The sequence below is a fragment of the Amblyomma maculatum genome, chromosome 4, assembly GCF_055883805.1.
Source record: "Amblyomma maculatum isolate TAMU_Amacu chromosome 4, ASM5588380v1, whole genome shotgun sequence".
Lineage (NCBI taxonomy): Eukaryota > Metazoa > Arthropoda > Arachnida > Ixodida > Ixodidae > Amblyomma > Amblyomma maculatum.
This window is the reverse complement of record NC_139347.1, coordinates 18,829,782-18,850,842: the sequence shown is the minus strand read 5'-3', so window position 1 is coordinate 18,850,842 and position 21,061 is coordinate 18,829,782. Positions and strand designations below refer to the sequence as shown.

The 21,061-nt window shown below is 48.6% G+C and overlaps 2 protein-coding genes across 3 annotated transcripts in view; one reads left to right on the top strand and one right to left on the bottom strand.

Moving 5' to 3' along the window:
* Positions 1-487: 487 nt before the first annotated feature.
* Positions 488-1,570, bottom strand: RpL5 (ribosomal protein L5). The gene has a single exon (XM_084600840.1). It carries the CDS (start codon positions 1,433-1,435, stop codon positions 539-541), a length of 897 nt encoding a protein of 298 aa, XP_084456966.1. The 5' UTR covers positions 1,436-1,570; the 3' UTR covers positions 488-538.
* A 407-nt stretch (positions 1,571-1,977) lies between these two features.
* Sbf (SET domain binding factor) overlaps positions 1,978-21,061 on the top strand; it is a 144,013-nt gene continuing 124,929 nt past the window's right edge. For both annotated transcript variants that reach the window (XM_084600839.1, XM_084600838.1), the window contains exon 1: positions 1,978-2,133. In XM_084600839.1, the coding sequence (XP_084456965.1) occupies positions 2,079-2,133 (55 nt within the window). In that variant the 5' untranslated portion in view covers positions 1,978-2,078. The remainder of the gene's footprint in view (positions 2,134-21,061) is intronic.

Sequence of the window (21,061 nt, the reverse complement as noted above, 5' to 3'; positions counted from 1 at the left end):
ACAGTATGGTATATGGGGCTTAACATTCCAAAGCAACATGAGGGATGTTGTAGCATGCAACTATTTGACCCCCCTAGGGCTCATTAATGCGCAGACATTGCGTATACGGCCGCCTTGCGTTTCAGTTCCCTCGAAACGAGACAAGTGTACGCTCATTCCGGGCTTAACAGCCAAATAAGTCTTCTCGGCAGCGCAAACGTTAAATGTATAGATCAGGCGCTACAAGATTTAAAACTACTGAGTTAACTTTAACAGGCAAAACACTATCGGCCGTACGTTGCGTCATGCTGCATACAGTCTTCAAAACACGTGGAACGCTGCGAACACACCGGTATCATGCATCGCGTGCTACACGCAGCTTTCGCACATTTCGCATATACTGACAAGTTTTTAAAAACGGGCGTCTAGCTGCTTGCATGTGTTTACAAAAACAGGCGACAAAAAACGCGGTGAATCTAAAAATGAATAAGAGGCAAATGACAACGGCTTGTGCGTTTCGGCACCGCGGTGGCAGCCAGGTAGCGCCGCTTTATTCCGCTCACTCAGTGTCGCCCGCCTCGAGCTTCTTGATGTAGGAAGCCTTCTTTTGGGCGACACGGTTGCGACGCTCGGACAGGGTCATCTTGGCGCGGTTCCACCTCTTCTTGACAACGTCGCTGAGCGGAGCCTTGGGCTTGTGCGACGGGTCGGCGCGGATAGCGGCATGCGCCTTTTTGTAGATCTCCTCGATCTCGTCGGCCGTCACACCCAGCTTGTTGTAGCGGGAGAACTGCCTTTTGTAGGCCTCCTCATCCTCCTCGAGCAGTACCTTCATGTATTCTGCCACGTGCAGGCCGTAGATGTGTCGGCGGTGCACGTCAGCGTTGAACTCCTTGGTCTCGTTGTCATAGCCTGGGAAGCGCTTGTTGCTGTGTGGGATGTCCATGCCTCCGTCGACGGCCCCCTTCAGGCAGCCGAAGATGCGCGCACCGGTCGTGGTGCGGGCCAGGCCCACGTCCAGAAAGCAACGGAAGGCTCCAGGCTGCCCGTCCTCGCTCTCGACGCAGTAGTCTTCGCCCGTGGCCTCCTCGCAGCCCTTGTAGACCTCGTCAAGCTGGAACTTGTGCAGCATGCGACGCGCCAGCAGCAAGCCAGTGCAGTAGGCAGCAGGATAGTTGGTTAGGCCTAGCTTGACACCGTAGCGCGGCAACTCGTGAGCGTAAGCAGCACATACGATCACGTCTCCCTCGATGCGAGCGTACGCAATCTGGCAGATGATGTCTCTGTTTGTGATGCGGACGATCATGCGGTACTTAGGCGAGTTGTACTTGTTCTTGTCCTGCACAACTAGCCTGCGGCGGGCGTAGTAGTCGGTCTTACCCTCTCGCCTTCTCTTGAACTTAACTTGGAACCTCTTGAAGTAGGCCTTGTTTTTCACAACTTTGACGAACCCCATTGTGTTCGGGGAGAACGCGCCACAAGAGTTACTCGTGGGCTTACCTGGCAAGTAGGGTAATCAGCACTTCGTATCGCAACACGTGGCTTTACCGACCAGCCTGAACGGCATCGAACAGAGAAAGGATCCTAATAGCCGCCAAGACTTCTCTTGTCGGACTTTGTAAAACAAATTTGTAAGGTGGCGCTGCTAAGCTGTTTTGTTTGTGAGTATAATATACATTGTGCATGCTTCTAATTGCACAATGTTTTTTTGTATTTTTTTTATTACGCAAAATTTAAACGTTTGGGATAACCTAAATCAATAGCTTTAATTTTGTGCGCCATCTCCCAATAACGGTTTTAGGTACATGTTGTGAGTTGTAATAGGTACATGTTGTGTGAATAGAGTTGTAATAAATTTAATGTTTATTTAATATACCACTCACAAAAAATATATTTTGCATTTAGTGTAAAAAAACTCGCAATAAATGTGCAGGAACGGCAGAAACTCGAAACAGGAAATATGCAGCGCTCACAACTTCCGGCACGCGGTCGCGGCGCATGCGCTCTAGTTTTTCTTCAGATCTCTGTGGAGAACATGGAGGCTGTGTGTTGGTTGTCATTGTCACCTCGATGGATTTCGGATTCTACCTGAACGTAGGATGTCCCGGCTGGCAGACTATTTTGTGGTAGTCGGATTCGATCATGAAAAGGAGCGTGAGTACCCGTTTTTCACTCAATCGGTGTGGCGCCGCGCAAATTGCGTCCGCGCTGTGCAGTGCAGAGCGCTGGTGCGGCCTGCTTTGCTCGCAGAGCCAAGCGAGCAGGCCCGCAGCTCGCCACTCTAGGCACGGGGCACTTTCGCTTCGTAGCGGCGCTCTCGCCACTTGGGCTTCTCTTCGTTTCGTCTGAAGAAAGGCGGACTTCAGTGCTTTTGTGAAGTTTCATGGGCACCCTAGCGCTTCACATTTCCTGCAGGGGTCGGTAACGTCTTTCGTAGGACGCTGCTGGCGCGGGCCAGACCGGGGTTGGTGGGTTTGCCCCCAAACAGAGGCGAGATTGCGGCACGCGGCACGCAAACACGGCGTCCAGACCGAAGGGCGTGTCAGCGGTGAATGGTCGGGGCATCGTTATTCCGCGAGTCTTCGCTAAAGAAATCTATTCCAGGCCGCATCTGCAGTCGCAGTGTGACCGATTCAGCGAGTCGCCACACCTCTCTCGCTGCTGCGGCTCTCACTCCCTCGTCATCGCGCACAGGTGGACTGTGCGACGTAGGACGGACGTTTTGTACGATAGTCACTAGCCCATGTGCTTTCAACGTGAACTCGGCGCCGTCGCGGCGCCTCTCTGCTACCGGTACTTCGCCGGCGATATGTCCGGGAGCGAAAAAGAATCATCCGGTATATCGCCTCTCCGACCGACCTTCACGGGTGCGGTCTATCGCGGCGACGATCCGAGCGGACGCGGGAAGAGAGGACGTCACGAAAATAATAAATTCAAGCGTCGATCCGCATGCACATAATACTACAGCTAGTGGTGATCTTGCTTAATGTCCTTTGCACATTTAGCCCATTGTTTAGCCAGCTGGTAGTAGCGATTTTTTTTTTTTTCCCTCCCGAGTCGGACGAGAGATCTCGCCTCTCCGTGGTCGTTTGTGGGCCAGACCTCCAGCAGACGTGCCTTTCTTTGTATTCATGTTTCATGCTTGGCTCGCTGGCCTCTTTATTTTTTTCTTCGGGAACCCACTTGCCGCGCGTCATCACCCTCCGATGCTCGTCAGTTGGCTCCTAGTTCTGTCCCGGATCTGCTAGCGCCCGACTTTTTCTGTTGTATTCACTCTCCGGCATTGTCTTGGGTCAGCCGACTCTTGTTGATGGAAGGATTCGTTGAGTCGAGAGACCGTAACATCTTTCCCATCGGCATATGTTTTGTGTGCCGGCACTCCGTGAAATCCGTGAAGCGGTGTCGACGACGTCTTTCGAGCAGCCGCGCTCTGTAGGCAGGGGCCGTCCGTCAACCGGCTTCATTTGTTTGCCGGTGACGAGTTAAACCGTCGACCTTTGTCGCTGTTTTCTGTTTCCTTAAGATAGCGGCGCGGCTAGAGTTCTGGCTCGTTGACTTGCGCGAAGTCATGCGCTTGCTTGGAGCAAATAGCCCAACCCTGCTCTTGGAAGATTTCTACGTTTAGCGATAAACCACGGAAAATGCCCTCTGGTCTTGAATGAAGAAATCAGTTTTTAATGACGATGATGGTCTCGGATGATGACCTGTGGCTTCCTCCTTTGTAGTGGGCTGGTACAGAGTGGTCGCCTCTGCAGTGAAAGAAACAAGAAATAGCCTTCGCTTCATTCGGTAGCCGTGTTGGCCTTGACTGACGAGTTTCTTGGCGCGCCGTCAGTTGCAAAAGACCTCAGTTAAGTGTCATGAATTTTTAGCTGGGCGTCCTACGTACAGCGTGTCGCGATGCGCAAAGTCGCTGCGTCGAAATGTCATGTTGAGGGCACAGGAACTGAGACCATTTGCTGCTGTACAGGGCCTTCGGAATGTGTAGCTGGTTCACTAGTGTGCATTTGCGTGTCTTAATTAATACGCGATGTTTGAATTCAGGGCATTTGTTCTACTATGCGTAGTTGTGTCTGTTTTGTCAGTTCGGTATCGAATACGGTGGGGAAAGTACTAAAAAATAGTGCTACCGGTTGTCCCACCCTGACAGCCTGTGCAGCGTGTCGCGCACGCAATCTGCGACAGGACGCCAAGTGCGTGTGGCTATGTATATACAGCCTATTGTTACTACATTGTGTAAATAATCGCAGTGGCCGCTCTCGTGCAGTCGTTTTTGGACAGTGCTTGGACACTTACGCGCGAGCGACGCGAACTCGTTCACTTTCTCATATTTTGTAAATAATGTACAATGGTCCTTTCTTGCTATCGTTCTCCTCTGTACTCCACCTTTCTACCCTCTCCCTATCCCTTTTCTTTCACGCCGGCCGCAGCTCGGATGCTTAAGATATTGGACAGCAATTGCCGCGATCGGCAACACTTTTTATTTATTTTTGATTATTACTTTAATAAAAACCACCACCGCTGCCACTAAAATGCAGTCGCGGCCGCGACAAAGGCGCCTGTGCGCTGTGCGATGTCAGAACACGTTAAAGAACTTCCGGGTGGTCAAAATAATGCCCTTTGATAGAGGGTCTTTAGGTCGAAAATTTCCCGAGCTCACCACTACGGCCTTCCTAATAGCTTTAGTCGCTTCGGGACATTTTAAACACTAGAAACCGAATCAAACTAAGCCCAATCAAACACTGAAGCTCCGAAAATTCTCTCACCGCCCGGAACTGGAGTCTGGAAATACATATGTCACGAACAAGTGCTTGAATTGGCGCGCAAAAAAAAAAAAAAAAAAAAAAAAAAAAAAAAAAGTTGGAACTAAATGTAAGGGGAGGCATACGTAGTTAATCGAGCTTCAGCCTGGAGTCTCACAGTTCGATCCATTGGGACAATTCCGCCTCTTGATCCGCAGGTAATTGCTATGGTGTGATGTGAGCGGGCAATGCGATTTGACACGTGATGAGCCCTGGCGGTAAAAAAACTTGCCGGTGCACTTATTCTGCAAGAGTTGGCCCAGCACTTCGCATATGTCTTTAGCAACTTTTCATTCAACGTTCATGTATTGGCCACGATCGTCATCGCATCCTTTGCCGCTGTTTTCAGAGCCCTACGCTCTCATTTGCTAGCGTGCCCGAACGGCGTTGCGCAGAGATTGCGCAATATGTAACTATTCAACTATAGTTCTGGCTAGTGTCGGCTTGCAGAAAAGCTAAGAAAAAAAAAAAGTTGATTAACTGGTCTGGACACTCGCCTTCTGACTGCGAGTAACATGTACCACCATTTTGTTCCAAGGACAGCATGCACTTCACCTGATTTCAGCCGTGCGGCAGCAAGAAACCATTTCCTGTCCCCCCGTGTTCTTTTCAGCTCATTACAAACCTGACATTTCCAATTTGCTGTTTACGAAACAGGGCTCCTATTGGGCATACTGACGGCGTGCTGGTAATCTCCAGCATTCACAAACCTTTATTTTCGGTCTTTGTTTGATTTTTATTTATTTATTTTGCCGACGCAATTGCTTGTGAATTCTATTAGGCGGTCCGGAGTAAGTTTCGTGTTCCACAAATGGAAGAGCTGTTTCAGTGTACGACGCATCTTGCTGTTTCGCGGATTCGGAGAGCGCTCCGGATCGGCGATTGAAATTTGTCATACGTGTCTCCCCTCTCTTGAAACAGTGCGCCCACCTCGCTCTAATTAAAGCTGATGGTTCGCACTTGCGGTTAATGCGAGCAGGACGCGAAAATTTGGTTGTTGCGCTGTGCTTTCGGTTCACCTTGAGACCTATCAGTTCAGAACACTCTTATGCGGCTTTCCTCTTTTAATTTCGTCTTTATTGCATTATCTCGTCCTGCATGGGGGCACCCAACCTGCGGTGAATAATGTAGGCCTCTGTAAAGGGTCGCCGTCCCACGGTTCTTGCACTAATACATTCATGCGTGGTAGAAAAAGCAGTAAATAACCGCGCGCATATCAAAAAGAAAACCCTAAACGTGTGTAGCCATGTTATTCTTTATTGATTAGCACCAGGCAGGGCTGGTCTCTGCCTTCATCGAAAATTTCCTCAGTTAGGCCCTAAGTTTCCTTTCTCAGGTCTTTTCTTTTCTGCAGCAGCTCGAACACTTAGTCAGTCAGTTAGAAGGGAAAAAAAAAAAAAAAAAAAATGAAAGTGAGGCTGTTTTGGTTCCTAACATTTCGCTAAACTGTGTAAAAGTTATTTTTTCGGCAAGTATAATCTATTGCATTCTCCAAAAACGGGAAAAATTTCATGAATGTAGCATGAATGGAGTGTCTCCAAGCAAGGATCTTGGAATGCGTATCCGCATACAAGTTCTTTTGGGGAATTTCGGAAGCACTCAAGTCGACTTCAGTAACGATTGGAACCAACAGCGCTCGCTCCTTTTCTCATGTTTGCAGTCCTGCGCTTCTATGCACGCTGGATCGTGCCTCAACGTCCGTGGCCGCGAAGAATTTGATTAGTGCAGATACAGCGGGCGTCCGCTGGCTGCACACATATCACGCGTTGCACTGTGTGTCGCGCTGCGTTTATGTGAGCCGCTTTTTGCGGCGTGGCTTCTCCATCGCTATGGCTGCTCTTACCGCTGTGTTGGCGATTGTTTCCTCTTCGTGCACGGGGGCAAATAACGGCGTTGGTTAAGCTGGTTTTTCCTCTTTGTGTGCGGTTGAGAGAGGAATGACAAATAGCGCTCGTAATTTCCTCCCTGATCTCGTCGTATGTACGGGGTGTGACCGCTGGGCTTTATTCGACTCCTTATCTCGATTGCGTCCACTTGGAGACAAAACGCGCCGGACATTCCGCACGCAAGCAGTGTTCCGCAGATGCCGTCTCTCTGAGTGAGGACGCCTTTAGCGGGCTCCGACGGAGGACGACCGGAACTCGCATGCTCTCCACCACTGTCTCCGTGTAGCTTGGCCTTCCTCCAGAAACGGCGGTGATGACGAACCTCTCAGGTTGCCCGGTGCGTGGCGAGGGAAGTTACCGGGACCAGGGTGACATAACGATTCTATTTCCATTGCTTTCATCTGCCTTATTATTGTTCGTTTCGCATTGGCTCCCAAGCGGCGGTGACACGCTCACCGTCTGCGCTTGCCCGCAGATGAGTGCTCATACCATATCTGTAGTGCAGCCTTCGCAGTTACAAGTAGCCTCGCAGCTTGCGCTGCACTAAAACCCGACCGGCATCTGCGACTGTACATAATGCTAATCTAGCAGCCATCAATCGGGATGTGGCTAGTCTTCGAAAATGGAAACAAAAAGGAGCTTAATTGGATGAATCGTGTAGGAGAGCGAGAAAGGAGTCTAGCCCAGCTTTGGCTTAGTAGATCCAGCTAAGTTAAAGTCACTACCGGCTTGGATTGCTTCTTCTAATAATGTTTATTAACCTGACGGGTTGTAAGCCGTGTTCTCCAGAAAGATCCGGCGAAAACTCACGGTAGGTGGTAGTTGGTAGATGACATATGGCCGGGCGCTGATTGGGCGGCGGGTTGTATGACGTCACCACGTATCTGCGTTGGCAGGAGCTGCCTTGAGATGGCAGGGCGAGATTGGTATAATCTAACCCCGTGTAATCTTTGGATACCACGAGTCAGATACGCTAACGCAAGGCCACACAAGCACTTTCGTGCGGCTTCGGTAAAGCTTTATATGTTGGGTGGTCGATCTCCCGTATAATGGGGTAGGTAAATAGAGGAACAAAGTGAGGGGCTAGTGATAAGCGTGTGGTAAAGCGCGAACGAGGATCCGCAGGGGGAGCAGCAGACGGGGACCACTGGCGACGTGCTGTCTGGAGGGGATGAACATGTCGAGTTAAGTAGAATCGAATGATAATGAGCTTTATACTGACGTGCCGCATTGATATGGGCGATTTGAATTATCCACGGTTTGTTTATCGAACAAACTTTTTTCCTACTGAGGATTGCAGCGCAGTAACACGGGCAGGATGAGAACGCATTCACAAGCGCTTACTAACAACTGTATATTAGTGCCCTGAACCAGGTTGTATAGGCACTAGGTCCAAAACAGCAAATCGAAACCAACTAGCCAGCCACTATGTTTTAAGTAAGTTTTCTCGCCGTATTTACACCTGTGCGAGCAGTGAACTGCGTGAAAATGCATTGAGCTCATTGGATTGGGTATGTGTATAATGTTGCCTGAAACCATATATATGCCCACTGAACCTCCGGAATTTAATAAAGGTAGATATTTTATGTAGAATGCTTATGTCACTTAAAAACTCAGAATAATCATTTTGGTGAACGGAAATATTTTTCTTTAGCACCGGCATATGGGTCTCCCTACGATGTAGGATACTATTATAGATGGGGTATACCTATTACACTCGGTAAACCTTCAAGGATTTGACATCGATTTCGCATTTCTCATCACGCGTGGGGTTTTCGTCATGACAGCGCGCGAGTTGTGTTTGTTTTTCGTTCGAAATCAGAAATAATTCGAACCTACTTCCAGTAAAGACTGGCGGCTCTTTCTGAACGCACCCAACGCAACGTTAGCACAGGAGAGATTGAACCTACGCTAGCAGGTGCAAGCTTTTACACTGTGAACTTCCTACTGCACAAAAAAGTGGTGTTCTACATGTAGGATACTGGGCACGCGTGGAACAGTTTCGCAGCGACAAAAGTGCTAATTCCCGAGTGGTGGTGGACGTCTTGTTTTGTGCTGCCAAAATATCGAGTCCATTCGGTGTGCCTTGTCATTTGCAGTATCGCGTTAATTGATATAAAGGAAACTACTCCCTGCAGCTCGTGCTGTGTTGGAGGCCCCATTCAACACCTGTTAAAAGTTCAGATGTGTACTAGCAGTGCACAAACTGTGAAGAGTCGTATCATGTCACGGGACACTACCTCGGTGGCTGATGGAAGATGTTTTATTTACTGCAGCAATTAATGCACTTTGGACTCCAAAAATATTTTCTAATTTCTACTTCGCTTATATTCAGGCCTTAATTGCCGAGTGTTTTTATTTTTTCCGCAGTTCATTATTACGGACGACTTTGTAGACAGTTTTGCTCGGGAAACATTGTTGCCGTATTAACGAGGCACGACTGTAAATTTTACCTGTCAGGACTCACCGCGATCGTGCCTCGTTACGATACGGCAACATTGTTTCCCGAGCAAAACTCTCCACAATATCGTTCGTAATAATGAACTGTGGAAAAAAAAAAAAAAAAAAAAAAGCTCTGGAATTAAGGCTTGAGTATGAGTGAATCAGAAATAAGACAATTTTTGGCGTCCAAAGTGCATTAATTGCGGCAGTCAATATCTTCTGAATGGGACTATGCGACGATGCGAATACGAGGGACGATTGCATGACGACGTTCGCTGCCCATTTTCGGGTTTGTAACTCCCATCTCTTGTACGTTTCCCTCCTCTGGTGGCAAGGGTAATTGTCCGCAGGCCCGCGGCGCATAGTAGTATAATATCGGGATCACTTGCACGCGTACAACAGCGCGACCAGGGCGAAGCGCGTTATTTTTAGCCGCGCTTCCCCGTATTGCGAAAAACGTGCCCGGCGGCGGGGTTTCGGCGCTGCTGCGGTCGCTCTGGTTTCGCGTGGATGGCGCACGTGTTTGTTTATTTACTGGCGTCCCTTCGCTCGCAACGGGTTCTATCCTGGAAGAAGCTAGCCGTTCGATTTTGCCAAACTTGTGTATTTATGCTGGGTTGGTTGCAGTTTACGGTCTGGTTGCTGATGGTTGAAAAAAAGGAAAAGCTTCGGCTACGCTGTGGTCATGTATACACTCCTGCGATGGAGGTTGTGTGCGCAGCCTTTGCCAAAATTGTAAGGGCCACCTGGTTTGCTTGATAGAAGCCGGGCTGCGCGTCTTGTTTCGCGCCCCAATGGCACTCCGAGTCTCCACGCGTATGAGTTGTCCGCCGCGGTGGCTCAGTGGTTGGGGCGCTCGTCTGCTGAACCAAAGGACGCGGGATCGAATCCCGCCGTATTTCAGTGGAGGCGAAACGCATGGCGCCCCCATGCGCGGTTTCAGTGCAATACCGTAGCAGTCTGGGCGTGTTGTTCATTATGGAAAAATATGCCTTCATTTTGTCCTTGTCTTTCTTTCTGCTGTGTTTTTTCATCGTCTCAATGCACTTAGAGAACCTCGGGTGGTAGAAATTAGTCAGGGGGCCGTGCGCACTATTTAGAATTTCATTGTTTCGATAGTATTTATTCCTGTACATATGCAATCGACCTTTGGGCGGAGCAGAAATGATCGTTTCTCGGAAATCGTCTTGTTTTTACCAACTTTTTTTACCTCTCACCCTTCCCCCCCCCTCTCTCTCTCTCTTTGTGTGTGTGTGTGTGTGTGTGTGTGTGTGTGTGTGTGTGTGTGTGTGTGTGTGTGTGTGTGTGTGTGTGTGTGTGTGTGTGTGTGTGTGTGTGTGTGTGTGTGTGTGTGTGTGTGTGTGTGTGTGTGTGTGTGTGTGTGTGTGTGTGTGTGTGCGCACGTGCGCGCCGTCATCGGTGTTCGCAATCGTAATTAAACCATCGTCTCCAATCATAGCCGAACTCGAGCGGCGGCGGCGGCGCGAACTTCAATCTCCAGTACGGTTCCCCAGTAGTAGTTGCTACATGCGGGTGGCTCGCGCCAAGTCACGCCTAAAACATAGTAGTTCCGAACTAGAGAGCGAAATGAGCGAACGTAGGTTCTCGAACCGTTTCATATGCGCCTGCATTGTCGGTCACTCAGTGTAGCGTTGCCGGTGAAACATTAATAAAAAAGAAAGTCGGAAGAGCTCGCTTGAAGGTCGGTGTTGCAAGAGCTTGTGTGCGCTTTCGAGGCCTGATAGCTGGTTGCGGACGTATGTGCATTCAATTAAGAAATGTGGTCTGTATTGGGTACATGGTATACCATGGTTTAGTTTGGGTACCGAGGCGAAAGCTCGGGGGTTGCGATGAACAGTGCTGTGAAGGGCTCAAGGTTAAATGTGGGCCATTGCCGGGTTGTGCTGTGCAAAAATCTCTTGTTCTTTGCCATGGGGCCTTAAAGGTTATAATGCCGAAGGGTGCAAGTGCTAAAAAGAGAGCTCGCCAACTCTTGCTGAGCCGACTATGCATGGGCCGGGCTGCGTGGAAGCGTGGTAGATTTGTGTGGAATTGTTAAATGTGCTAGAGTGGAAAACGGACACAGTTCTCACACTGTTCATGAATTTATAAATTTAGGATGAGGGAGGGGGGTGTACGTTGTGCCTAATCGCCCCCGTCCCCCCTACCACCATGGTACATGCAAGGAGTGAGCTGCTGAACGTAGTTTCTGCGGTGCACAGTTTCACATTCTGCACACTGCCGAGTATTAACCGTTGCTGCAGTTCTTACTCAAGCTCGGCCCTTTTCTGTCCTGTGCTTCATTACCAATGTCGCCACGTGACGCGCGGCTCGCCGTTGTTGCCTAAGGTTTCCCGGTCACGGCGTGTAGCAGCGGACGCGCGCCTGTACTAGAGCGGCACGTTCGAGTCGCGCGTAACTGTCTGTACATTGCCGCTGCATCGTACTTCCGTTATCTCACTGTACGGGCAACGCGCGCACTGCGAATGCTATTAGTGTTTGAAGGACATTACTCGGCGTGCCCTTTACAAGGCCAGGTGGATAGCGTTGCGTCCCAGCTCTTGCGCCATTAGTGATATAAAAAAAAAAAAAAGAAAGAAATCAGGTTTGTGCGAAATAGCCGAAACGCTGGCGGAGTGAATACTTTGGGTGGAGTTCATCCGTGTACAGACGCGTGCGGATGTGGTGATAGTTCGGTCCATTTTGTTGGGCGGCTGCGACTCGGCAAACACACATCTGTGAAGCGGCTACGGTCCTTGTTGGACTGTGTTTTTTTTTTATTGCGCTAGCATTAGAACCCTCTTTCGCCGGTTTAACCTTCGCTTTTCCTCAAAACAAAACATCCCGTGGGCACGAGTTTGGGTTCGAAAACTCAACGGCGCCGGCGGTGCGGACAGAACAGCCTCGATGTCCACGCTGCATTAGACCACTGTGCCATCGGCGCAGCCGAACATCCAGCGTTCTTGGCTCACGTATATTATCCTCTCTGGCGCTGCGCTTTATATGTCGTCGTCTTCATCAATACGTCTGTGCGCGCTGCATACAGAACACAGCCTTAATGTGCGTTAAAGAGACCAAAATATTATTATTGCCCATGCATGCCACTAAGGCCGCCACTCCGTATGTTTCGGAGGTGCTTGTTTGAAGCCTGCTTTACCTTGAGAACTGAGCGTCAACCTAAAACCGAAGTGAAAACTGGAGTGCTAGCGCATCAAATTTGCATTTTAGACCTAACCGCGCTAAATCGCCCGTCATTTTTTGTTCGAGGAGCCTGGGGCGATGATCTAAGCAAGACACCGCGATTGCTGACTAACATAAAACGACAACAGAGGGAGAGAAAAAAAAAAACGAGCAACCATGCAGTGTTGCTTTCTTGCTTCTGTATACGATCGTAATTTCTGCCTCCGTGGTGGCCTAGTACTCCTAATTGGAAGGCCCCTCAGAATATTCTGTCCTGTGTGTCATATATTTTAAGGCGAAATCCTTTAATGGGTCACACTGTCGGCCTTCGTTCGGTCACACTATAGATGTCAATCAGGATTTTTTTTATCTTGATAACTTCATAAAAAAAAATCCTTTCACCATCGGGAATCGAACCTCCATCCCTCGGATCCCCGGTCGAACGCTTTAAAGGGGCGGTGACAGGGTCTTTCGATGTATTGCATTTTTGCACTCACGTGAATAATATACATATGTGATTCTACTCGCAGAGAGTTAGTGCCTAGCACCCGGCGCATATTACAAAAAATGCGATAGAAATCGGAATCAGGAAACTCCTTCCACCTAGAGGGACCGCCATTTTGAAATGCTCGTGCGATGTCACAATACGTGGCGGAGCCTTGTCTGCAATGCAGGCTGCAATATCAAAGCAGTCTTTCTTGTGGGTACCCATCCAGATGGCCATTGGTGTACGACGGACGTCCTTTTTCGGAGATTCGGACATCGGACGGAAATCCATTTATGTTCGACATACGTACCGCAGACATCCGTTGGACTATCGGTCGTAACTCCAGATCTTGTCCCACGGACGTCCGACGGACATCCGGAGGCGGAAAATCGAACGTGTCCCGGAACTTGCTCGCAGCTAGGGCCCCCTATTGGTGTAAAAATTTGCCATTAACATTCGTGCAATGGTCAGTAAACGTGTGTCACGGAAATTTCAGTTACATACTAGTGCTCAGTGTTTGTTGCGAGAGTAAAGCAGACAATAGAATATGCAACAGGTGTTTGTTTCCTGTTTTATGCTTTACTTTCATTATGAAATCAAGAAGGCCTGAACAGTAGTGTGCAATTGAAATTTCCTTCTAAGAGGCACATATGCTAGCTGAGTTTTACACAAATGCACAGTCTCTGAAAACATGCATAGTGCATAAGCATGCTAGCATGCGTAGTTGTAAAAGCATTTTCGATTCTTTTTAGACTTTATTGTTCTACACACACACACACACACACACACACACACACACACACACACACACACACACACACACACACACACACACACACACACACACACACACACACACACACACACACACACACACACACACACACACACACACACACACACACACACACACACACACACACACACACACACACACACACACACACACACACACACACACACACACACACACACACACACACACACACACACACACACACACACACACACACACACACACACACACACACACACACACACACACACACACACACACACACACACACACACACACACACACACACACACACACACACAAATCCATGTTAAAACTTCATGCTAAAATAGACATAATGGCATGAATAACTTTTTAAAGTATATATATCCTTGGCCGTGAGATTGAGGAGGAAAAGGTATTTGTTAAAATCTAATATTCGGGAACTGGTAGATGATCGAGTCCTCTGCAGGCGGCCTCTTCCGGCCGGGATGCCGGAAGCCGCTTCTATCCTGCGCACTCGCTCGATCAGCCGTTGCTGGTCTTGCAGATCTAAGCTGGACAAAACAGGCTTGGCTCCTCCTGCAAAAGAAGGGAGAATACAATTCAAGTTATCTGTGCTGAACTTTGGTTAGGTCCAAGGGCAGCTGTCAGTTTCCCTAGATTGCTTTTTCCAGATGGCACTGCACATGTGCATCTCCATTCAAAAAGGTCTTATAATTAACTGCAGCAAAACCAATGCAGAATACCAAAAGATACATACATAGTTTGACCAGAACCTGGCATTCAGTATTTTAATGTTTTTATGCCGTCTTTTTCAACACACCACTCTGACCAAGCATAGCATGTTATAGATGTTTACTGCTATGAGCCCACAGCAATGGCCAAGAAGTGCACATGCAGAGGAACCAAGCATAAAGGATGCTGTATATTAACACGAAGCACATCCCTAGCATTGTAGTATTACACAGGCATGCAGCATACAACGTTTTGCTGGTTTTTGTGTACACTTCCCGAAGACTCTCGGCGCATGTCAGAAGCATATCGACATCAACATCTAGGCTAGCAGGAATGCGTCTCCTTAGAGCAGGTGGGAGGAAGTAATTTATATTAGTGTAACAGATTTAATACGCAAGCCACAACACCAGAATCAAGATGGAGATTTAACATGCGACTAAAGTCCAATGTGGAAGCATGGCACGCCGCACTAATTAGGCAGTTTTCATGCTTCTTAAAGAGTTTGAAGGAAAGTTATTTGCTTACCCACAGTGCTGTATGTGACATTACAATGGAAAGGCTTACAGTCACACAAAAAGGAAAGCAGACACCAATAAGCTCCTGATATGTCGCGAGTGTGCTGTATGAATGTCACATAGTTGCTGAAATATGGTTGCATAATTTTGGCAACCAGCTATGCATGCATGCCATGGATTTTTCAACAACAGACCACAAGTTTAAAAAAATTACAGTCTGTATGGATGCTGCTATTTGTTCACAAGGAACGCTCTAAAAACAGGGGCACGTTTAAGGGGGAGAGTAGTGGGGGCCGCCTGAACTGCCCCTGTTCAAGGAAAACCCTAAATTTGGCCCTATGTACAAGCTACTACTTGGGTAAGGGATTAGTAATAAGTGTATAAAAGACGAGTGCTGTGCCACAGCCATAGCTATTAAAATGGTATAGACATTGGAACACTGCCTTAGGGCAGGGCCTATAGGGTACCTACAAATGCAAGAGTTAGTGACCGCTGGGCCTTAACTGAACAAAAAAAAAAAGGGGGGGGGGGGATAATATAAAGCTACCTCAACAGATAATGTTACATGTTTTTTGTGATATCGAGCCTCAGTTAGCATTAATGTTATCACACACTCCATTAATGACCAGCTAAACAACCCGCGGCCATGACCTGACAGCGCATAATTGCACACTATAATATGGCCCCTTGGTCTCTATCTTCTGATGCCATCAAGACGCACACTGCGTCCAGGCATACGTGCTCAGAGGTTTAATGTATAAGTTCAACCAAGATTGCAGGGCCACGGCTTCAGCACGTTTCTGTTCACTACATCTTCCTGTTATCAGTAGTAGAATGGCAGCTGCTGTCGCTAAACTCTGCGGTCTGTTCTTTTTCACCTTTCATCATTGGTTCAATGAGACGCCTGCCAGTCGCCACGGCGTACGGGAATAGAATAAGAAAGCAAAGGATTCGCGCCTCACGTCTTTCTACACCAGTACTTTATATTTTGTGCTGTTAAAATTGTAGGCCTTTATAAACAATACATCGATTGCCAGTTATTGTAGTAGCGTGTTTCTTTCCGACACTGCTGAGCATCTTCCTCACAGCTTTCTGTGACAGCGTAAAAAAGTCAGCTAACGTTACCAACATATTGAATAGGCATGTGCTGCTGCTATACGTGTCCCCATAGCGCCATTCACTTGCAACTTTAGTTCAGAGAAGGGAAGGGATATATTTATCTCTCTCTCGCGTGGATTGCGTCCTCACTGGCTGGCAGGTCGACGCTCAAGTTTTCCGTTACCGTTACCCCTGAGAATAGGCCCAATTTTCTCTTATCGCTGTGAAACGCCCGGAACGGCAGTTCATGAACGGTCGTTCCGGGCGTTTCACAGTGGTGCAACCGCAGTTGCATGCATCCGCTTCGCGCATGCCCGGTGAGTGGGATCGTGCGCGCTTTTGCTGATGCCGGAGAAATCGGAGCGGTAAATACATACGCACAATCTCGCCTGCGCCTGAGCTTAGTCCGCTGCATCCTGCGTATTTAGTTGACCTTGAGTCGGCGATATATGGCGAGTGATAGCGCCGCCTAATGAAATTCAGTATCATACGGCGCCTCGCACCGCGCGCACCTGGCGCCTGTTGAAGAGCAGCTCATGGGAGAGGGAGGTACTTACATGCCGCCCTCTTCCCCCGAACCGTCTGTGACGGTGTCTAGTCGACTATTGCCACGCGTGAGTCAGGGAACTGAATTGAGTTCCGGCCAGCAAGAGGAATTCACCCCCCCCCCCCCCCCCTTTCCCGTTTTGTTTCTGTCTCGTTTGATTTTGAGGATTTTTTTTTTTCCTCCTCCAGCTGGCACAACTGCGCTTTCTCGCTTTGGCACTGCCAAATTTGTATACCATGCCGCTGGCAGGACGAACTGCACTCGTCGATCACAGTGTGCAGAGGCAGGGTCGCTTTTCTTTTTTTTTATTAGTGTTTCGTCTTTATGATGGTGTTCTTTTTTCTGATGCCGTGTTATCGGGATAGGATGCGGTCCTTGATAAACGCAAGGAATTGAGTTGCGCCTTATAACTACGTCATTTCAAGTTCGATCCGTTCTCTTGGAAAACACTATGGAGTGACATGGGCTCGGTTGGCCTGCGGATGTCGTGTGAGTTAGGACCTCCTGTCGGCGACAGCTCACTATTTATTCCGGCTGCTGAAGACGGGGTCGTGGTGCGTGCACGATTCCGCCAACAGGGACGGCCGCGTTTCGCTATAGAGACAGAATGTGGACTTCCTCTAATACTGCGTGGCGTGGTAACGTTTTCCGAAGTTATGATTGTGTATGTGGAAGCAGGCTGTACGTCTACGTGGTTTTGTTCTCGCGGGTATCGGTGGCTATAGTCTGAGTAACCTATATATAGGTTACTCAGACCGACCAAGCGTGACATAAATAGCTTCCACCTCATTGTGTTTATAGGATCAAAGACGATGACGAGCGCGCGTTTTTTAGTGCGCTAGCGCACGATGGTTGACGAGCGAGTAAAACGTTGCATAAATTGTGATTACAAGCTCGTGACATGATTCATGACACGTTATTAGGACATCTAAGTATATATAAATCAATTGTATTGCGCTGAACAGAATAGTTAGACTGAGGTAAGAATCTAGTCTTGGATTCCCAGTAGGACATGCTATCCCGATCCACCACGTTCGTACTGAATAGTTAAAACCGAGGTTTAATAATCTCTTTGGAGCAGCTTCGAAACTCAATTGCGTCACGTACGTGTCATTGTTGAAGAATATCAGGCACAAGCTCCGTTCCGGTCACTTTGTTGGTGCTCTTGGCATTGTTTTGTCGCCTATCCAGATAGCCAAGCTCATGAGAGCTGGAGTCACGAAAAAAGCCGAAAGTTCGTTGCGTGCCGTTTTCACCGTATACGTGGCGGGGGCGATTCCTGATACCTCAGGGGAACGTAGGCGCTCTGACGCGGCCGTTAATTGTCACATTAATTAGGGTAGCAATTGCCGAACCAAGATAAAGCAAAACCAAGGTAGACAGTGCTAAACAACGGCATAAACGCGATAGCGCACGTAAGTCGCATTTAGCTTAAATATAGCCAGGTAAATCGGGAGCCTTTCGCTGAAGTTTATATGTCACCTGATGTTCGGTATAGTGAACCGTGTTTAGGCGGCGGCAATCGTACCATCGTCTCGAGAGCCTGAAATGTGCTGTAGACTGCGCGAGGGCTTCTCTGGGGCTAAACGAATGACACCGCGCATATCGAGCATTCTACATTCATTACTGAAAAGTGGCTCCAAGAGACCTTGTTACGACCAAGCATCCGCAATTGCGCGCTCTATTGTTCGCCTGTGGGCATGGATAAGTTTTGTGAATATGTGGTGATGGTCCAATGGCTCTAAGTGAGCCTGTTTCCAGGAATCCTGTTTTGTAAGCCAGTTTTGCTTTGTGGACAACCTGCAAATGCCAAACTGACCCTGTCAAGAGAACGTCTGGAAAAACACAAAGAAACGTCCCCCTGCGGGAAATAGCAGGAAGTGCTTTCTTTCTTTTGTTCACCCTTCCAGTCGAGAAGTGCTATCCTCCAGTGATGAATGCCTCCTATCCAAAGGAGACGACAGAGTGACATGTCCGCTGACGTGCAGGACAAGAAAGGAGCATGACTCATACGGCCATTAAGTGATTTCCCGGGAATGCAGGAAAGATTTGCAATTGTCGAAAAGGGACCATGTTGGGAGCCCTATGCGGCGCCACGTGCACTCGGGTTTCTGAGAAGTAAAACCCCTTGTCAGAACCAGCCTGTGGTTTCTTTGCTGAAGAATAGAAATGTACCTCCTCTCCTCGCCGTTCCCAGGCTTTTCCCGCCAACAAGTGATCACGCCCAACGAATGAATGCCGGACCAGTCAGTGCTTCAGACCATCAGTGCAGTGATGTGTTCGATTGGATGCCGATACCTGAGGGGCGTGCCCTGGATTTGGTTGGTCAGCATCTTCAGAGAGGGGCTGGACATAGGGGGTTTTTAAGGACGCTGCAGAGCACGAAATGTCGCTCTGGGCCCTGGGTAAACGGCTCATCCAGTCGCTTCTCGCTATGAACTCTTAACGCTTGTCATTTTGCTGATGTACCCTTCTTCTTCATGTAAATATTCTTGTAAATACGTTTTCTCAAAGTGCCAGTAAACCTGCTTGTACATATTTTACCAACTTCGAAGATTCAGTCCTTCTTCAACCCGGAGTCTCTGCACGCTACCAAGTGAAGGCCGGGTCGACGTAGCCCCAGCGTCACGACAACTGGTGATCAGCGGTGGGATCTGAATCTACAAGCACAACGACTGGTGACCAGCGTTGGGATCTGAATCTACAAGCCACAACATCTGATGACTGGAGGTGGGATCTGGATCTACAAGCTACAACATCTGGTGATTCGAGGTGGATCAGAATCTACAAGCCACAACATCTTGTGATCGGAGGTGGCATCTCAAGCAACAAGCAGGAGCAACAATCGGCCAACAAGAAAGCAGCTCGGAACATCGATCGCATGTGTGGGTGAGTGCTTGGCTTTTCTTCTGATGTGGACCAGGTTCTAGAACAGGGTTAGATTTTAGAACTGGTAAAGAGAGTGTGGAAACGCCTTTAGGTTGGTAGTTTGCACAGTTGTTTTGGAAGTAGCCGACACTCGGAGCGATCATGGACCTACAAAAGCTGCAGAAACCGGACCTGTTGCTATTGTGTGAGGAATTGGGAATTGATACAAGTGGTTTGGCACGAAAACCCTTGATTTTAAAGGCAATCACTGATTTGGGAGCCGATGATGAGGAGCTCAGTGAAGCATGGAACCTCATCGCCCAAAACAAGGAGGAACAACTCAGACAGGAAAAGAGGCGTGAGCGCGAACGTCAGAGGGAAAAAGAGGAAAGGGAGCGCGAACGTCAGAGGGAAAAAGAGGAAAGGGAGCGTGAACTTGAGAGAGAAAAAGAGGAAAGGGAGCACGAACGTGAGAAGCTTGAGAGAGAAGCAAAAAAGCGGGAGCTAGAAATTGAGCTCCGGAAATTAGAAGTAGAGTTGAGCAAGAGGTCGGGCAATTGTCCCCAGCTAGCAGTACCTCTTCTCAACAAGGAGGCAGATTTCAAGATGTCAAAGTACATGCAGCCATATGTGATATCAGGGGATATCGGTCTGTATCTGGGTAACTTTGAGCGAACTTGCGAAGAACTGTCCTTCCAGCGAGACACGTGGTCTCAGAGATTATTGACGGTTCTGCCCTGCGAGGCAGCGGAGGTTGTCGCGCGGCTAAACAAGGAGGACGCGGACAACTACGAGAAGGTCAAAGCTTGCCTTCTGATTTTCGGAGACAGAGATGTGCAGGCCTTAACACGTTCAAAGGCGCGAGAACTAGCTACACTGCTCATTTCAGAAAAATCAACAGCGGAGGAAACGGCAGTTAAAACAGTGGTAAATGCGGAAAATAGCGGGCCAGAAAACTTTGAGAGCGAGGCATCTCAGATAAGTCAACATGAAAGTGAGCTTGATAAGACACGGAATGAGGACGTTCTTGAAAGTAACCTCTTGCCGCCAGTGTCTAGTAATCTCACGAGACTTTTAAGTGGAACCCAAGAGGACTTAGCTATGAAGCCTTATGTGCAGAGGGAAGCCGTGGTAAATCTAACGTTAAACCTTCCCGAGGAGATGGGGGACAACTTGATTTGCCTCAGCGGAAAAGGAAGCAACGCTCAGGAGCTTCTCAAAAAGACGGAGCAGAGAGGAGAACTAAAGAAATCCCAGCTGTCCGATCTGGGCGAGATAATAACAGAGTTTGAGGCCTGCTTCGTGGACAGGCCAGGCAGAACTGATTTGACTGAGCACGATATTGAGCTGACTTCAGACGTGCCAGTGCGATCAAGGTGCTACCGATTTTCTCCAAGGCAAAGAGAAATTCTGGATAGGGAAGTAACTCGCATGCTGGAATTGGGAGTAATAAAACCCTCGGAAAGCGATTATGCTTCGCCTATGATCTTAGTAGAAGCTCCAGGTAAAGACCCTAGGCCTGTGGTAGACTACCGAAAGCTAAATTCTCTCACCAGGGATCAAGTGTATCCTATTCCGAATATTGAGGAGAGAGTAGAACAGGTCAGTAGAGCGGCATATGTGACTACGCTGGACCTTACTCGAGGATACTGGCAAGTACCGCTCACTGAACGCGCCAGCAGATACGCGGCTTTCGTCACTCCGACGGGCAGCTACCAGCCAACAATGATGAGTTTCGGGCTCA

Bases quoted from the DNA above. Each gene is read 5' to 3' on its own strand.
- RpL5 (XM_084600840.1), bottom strand. From the start codon at position 1,435: ATGGGGTTCGTCAAAGTTGTGAAAAACAAGGCCTACTTCAAGAGGTTC.